Source organism: Capsicum annuum, unplaced genomic scaffold (assembly GCF_002878395.1).
Source record: "Capsicum annuum cultivar UCD-10X-F1 unplaced genomic scaffold, UCD10Xv1.1 ctg73702, whole genome shotgun sequence".
NCBI lineage: Eukaryota > Viridiplantae > Streptophyta > Magnoliopsida > Solanales > Solanaceae > Capsicum > Capsicum annuum.
In genome coordinates, this window is record NW_025883743.1 from 1 (window position 1) to 4050 (window position 4050).

A 4050-nucleotide genomic window follows, 5' to 3' on the forward strand; every position below is an offset into this window, starting at 1 on the left:
GAATCCATGTCCTAGGTGTATCAAAAAACATTCTTTTCGCTAAGCGTGTATAATAAAATAGAGTGAAAAGGTCCACCCCGAAACCAAGGGGGTACTAACTAACAGCTGAGTCCTCTCCGAACCGCAGGAGATAGTTGCCCATCATACGGCTCACCAACTTCACTTGCCTCTATGGGAGGCTCACTTCGGGCAGGTTCGGATCACTTATAATACACGGGCTCTACGAAGGAAGGGGTTGGTTTAGGAGCGTTTTCAATATGATTCTTTTCCTGTATTTGTTCGATGAGAAATGCGAGTCTGTTTTGTCCACTTTCTTCATCCCCCTCTATCAAAATGATCAAAAAGGAAGGCGAGCTTGCTTCTTATTCTCGTGTTTGATCTCTTCCATCTCTGCCTGGCTTGTTGTTACCTATGTTGAAGAAAGGTTTGGAACCTTGTAGAGAATGAAGAGGGGCTAAGGATCTTCCTCTCAACAGTGCTTTTCGAGGCTCCACTCTCCCTCCTGAATAAGTAAGGCCCCATTAAGCCTGGGCGAAGATGGGGATAAAGAGTAAGGATTGAAGCCCCCTTAGCTCTGCCAGGCACTGGACAGGGGTCAGCTCTGTAAATGTGTAGAGCCAAGTGTAGTGTGGTGTAGTAGTAGGCACTTCTAGGCCCCTTCCCGGCTACTGGATCACTCCAGTGCTTCGGGTACTACGGACCCTCTGCCATCCATTACAGCAGAGCCTTTTCATGGGCGGGGGGGCTAAGGCAGTTCTTTGAATCAAAGGTTGAATGAAACCGATTCTTTTTTAGATAGAAAAATCGAAATCGGATAGGATAGATGGATGGATCTATCTTTCTATTCATATATATTACTAATATAAATGGATTTATATAGTGTTGTAGCGTAGCAAGAAGCCCCAAATCCTTGATTTGGCCAGGAAAGACTGCACTGCTTTGGGCCCAGGAAGCGAAGGGAATGAGCTCGGCTGCTTCTCCTCCACACTTCTTTTTCTCCGTGCCCGTTCCGCATGCGCTTCGCGTGCCATTGGCGCTTTGCTCTCCTCTTATTCTTCATTGGACGGTTCGGATAGACTTCGCTGTTCTTTCCCAACTAAAATCGAAAGGGCTGTATCACATTGAGATGTCGATTCGTTTTCCGCCTCCAATGAGATGGGGAATTTTTCACCCCCTATTTAGACTTTTGGGCCCTTCATCTTTTTGAATCGAGACCCAGCCCGGCTAGCATCGTTCCAACAACCGGCGGGGAGCACCTCAGTATACGATCGCGCGCAGTAACTGGGAGTCCTATTACACCTAAGGCCAACTTCAATTCACCAAACCAAAGTTCATCTCTTGTAGTCATTGTGGACTCTTACAAGGATATTGAGTAGACGGTTGATGTATCAGACTCGACCCTATCTTTCGTAGCATGCATTCCCATCCGTGTCGCAACTGATTCGGTAAGCTACGTGTCCGGTGCATGGAGAACTGCCTTCGGTCCCCCTTTCTTACTTACTCGTGGCAACCTTCCGGCCGCCCAACGACCTATAACGCTAGTCACTACTCCCACTTGGGCTAGGAAGTAAGCCCCGTAACCCAAAGCGGCGAAGAACAAATAGAATTTGCTACAAAAATCGGCTAACGGGGGTATTCCTGCATATGAGAACATAGTAATGGAGAAGGTAATAGCCAAAATAGAATTCGTTTTGGCTAGAGCGCCCAAATCAGCTATATATTTGACACGGGTTTGCCGTAATGCTAAAACTATGGCGAATGCATCTATCGTCGTTGATGCATAAATAAAGATACCAATTACTAGTGGTTGAATTCCTTCTATGGTTCCACATGAGAAACCAGTACGAATATAACCTACATGTCTATTTGAACTATGAGCTAAAAGTCTTTTTACTTTCGTTTGGGCCATGGCGGCCAGTGCTCCTAAGATCATAGAAGCAATGCTGCAGAAAAAGAAGATTTGTTGCAATGTAGCTCCATAAGAACCATAAATAGAAACATGTGAAATATTAGCAGAAATAGAGATTTTAGGCGCAATAGAAAGGAATGTTGTAACCAGGGTGGGTGAACCCTCATAGATATCAGGTGCCCACATATATAGAGTCAAAAGATATATGGAGTCCGAAGGGTAGGGGGTTTTCTTCGGGGCTCGAGAGATGGAATAGATAGGGCCCCACAAGTTTGAAATTCGTCGCTGGGGAATTCACACGAAAGGGAACGAGGAATTCTCAATGAAAAAAGTGCTCTCTGAACCGAATGTGAAAGTCGTTTTCCATCAAACGGCTTTTCCTGTAACTCTACTCTCGACTTGGATTATATATCCAAAAAGGTTCGCTCTCGGTCATTCCACACGCTGCCTAGCAGAGACGTGGTTATCTGAAGTGGATTCTCTCTTTTGTAGTAGATGCCGAACCTGCTGTGCCCCATTGACTAAGAAGGGGGCGGACACAGCAGCTACATGGACCCCTTCCTTTCAGTTGTTGCCAGCGCTTTCTCGGGCCGAGCCAAAATTTCTTATTAGAAAGGGCAGGCAAAGCCCGAAGCCTGCTATCCCAATAGGAAGGGCGGAACGAGGAGAGGAGCTGAAAGCCACTGTAAGGAGGAGGGCCCGAAATCATACCACGGCGGTCAAAAAAGCGTGTTCCCTTTAGATAAGACGCACCTACGGCCATCCTCGGCCTTCTTCTTTTTCGATGAAAAAAAAATCTCGATCTCTGAAAGCGTTTTCCTTCCCCCGCCGCACCTCCCTCCCTTCGTCGAACCTTTACTTTAATGGTTGGGAAAAGCATTCCCTTATTTGAACTTGGTGGGCATTCTTTCCAGCCTTAGTAAAATAGGGGGTGGGTTTGGCTTGAACATAGGCTCAAACAGAATGTGAAGGGTCCTAGCTACGCCATGCGTTCAATACAAAATCTGGAAACCTGCAGGGATGACAAAAAGAGGGCGCTTTCCTATGTTGCACTGAAAAAAAGAACCGCCCGAGACGAGCGTCTTCTCTTAGGTTTCTTCCTCCCGGGCCCGTCGCCGCCCGGCCCGCGTTAGAGGGGAAGATTAGCAAAGGAGGAAAAGAAAAAGGAAAGGAGAGCAGCATCTTATTCTCTTCGCAAGAACTTCCAGATCGTAGAAGCATTCAGAACGGGCTCCGCGTTCATTTCGTTGGCAGAAACGATCCATTCCATTCGGGGCTTCGGGGAACCCAAAAATTGGACTTGAGAATCAATGATAGATAGACAAGAGATAGATAAATGATATATATATATATTTCTCACAAAAAAATTATGAGATTAAAGAGCAGATGGATCCTATCCCCTATATCGAACACTCATTCCTATCTATTGATAGAAAGATCTTTGTCAAATACCGGACAAAGCCTTTTTTTAGGAATTACTCATATCCAAAGTAGCTTTTCACAAGCACCCCACCCCATACAACTAGTTGGGGGGGCTGTTTGCCTTTTGAATCAAACAAAGTAAGTAGTAGGGGCGTTCAACCACTGTAAGGAGAGGGGCTTCATAGCAACTTCCATTCTAAAGGAAAGCGAAGAACCAACCTTTAGTCAATAGGATCCCTACTTCTCTCTTTACGACCTCATCACTTCAATTCAAGGGCAAACCCATTTCCTAATCACCGGGCTGAGCGCACCTTTGGTACTTCAATAGGGCGAGCAGTTTGATAGTGACTTCTTTCGTTTGGTAGGGCGACGATTACTTCAATTACGGAAACAGCCAGAAACTCGAGAGGGTCGCCTTTGGAGAAGCGTTTGCCAATAACCAAAGCCTCACTCTGATTATGTCGTGAGGCTGACTGAATCTAATCCATAAACTCGGAAATGAAACATTGTTCGTTCCCTTTCGTCAAGTAGGTAAAGTAGGCATACGAACCACCTTGCCTTAGACTCTATTGGAACAAAGCAAAGAAGGAGGCGGAATGGAGAAAGGAAAGGGACAAGGGCGGTCTTGCTTGGCGCGAAGGCTGCTGGTTCGGGGGTAGAGTACAGTACTAAAGGTCCTCGGACTTCCAGGCGGTTTTTCTTTTGGGCAGCTGTTCACC

The 4050-nt window shown here is 46.2% G+C and overlaps 1 protein-coding gene across 1 annotated transcript; it reads right to left on the reverse strand.

Annotated features, from left to right (window-relative positions):
- Positions 1 to 863: 863 nt before the first annotated feature.
- Positions 864 to 3483, reverse strand: LOC124894406 (NADH-ubiquinone oxidoreductase chain 2-like). The gene has a single exon (XM_047405096.1). It carries the CDS (start codon positions 2093 to 2095, stop codon positions 1451 to 1453), a length of 645 nt encoding a protein of 214 aa, XP_047261052.1. The 5' UTR covers positions 2096 to 3483; the 3' UTR covers positions 864 to 1450.
- Positions 3484 to 4050: the final 567 nt, after the last annotated feature.

Coding starts and splice junctions, on each gene's coding strand:
- LOC124894406 (XM_047405096.1), bottom strand. CDS start 2,095: ATGTGGGCACCTGATATCTATGAGGGTTCACCCACCCTGGTTACAACA.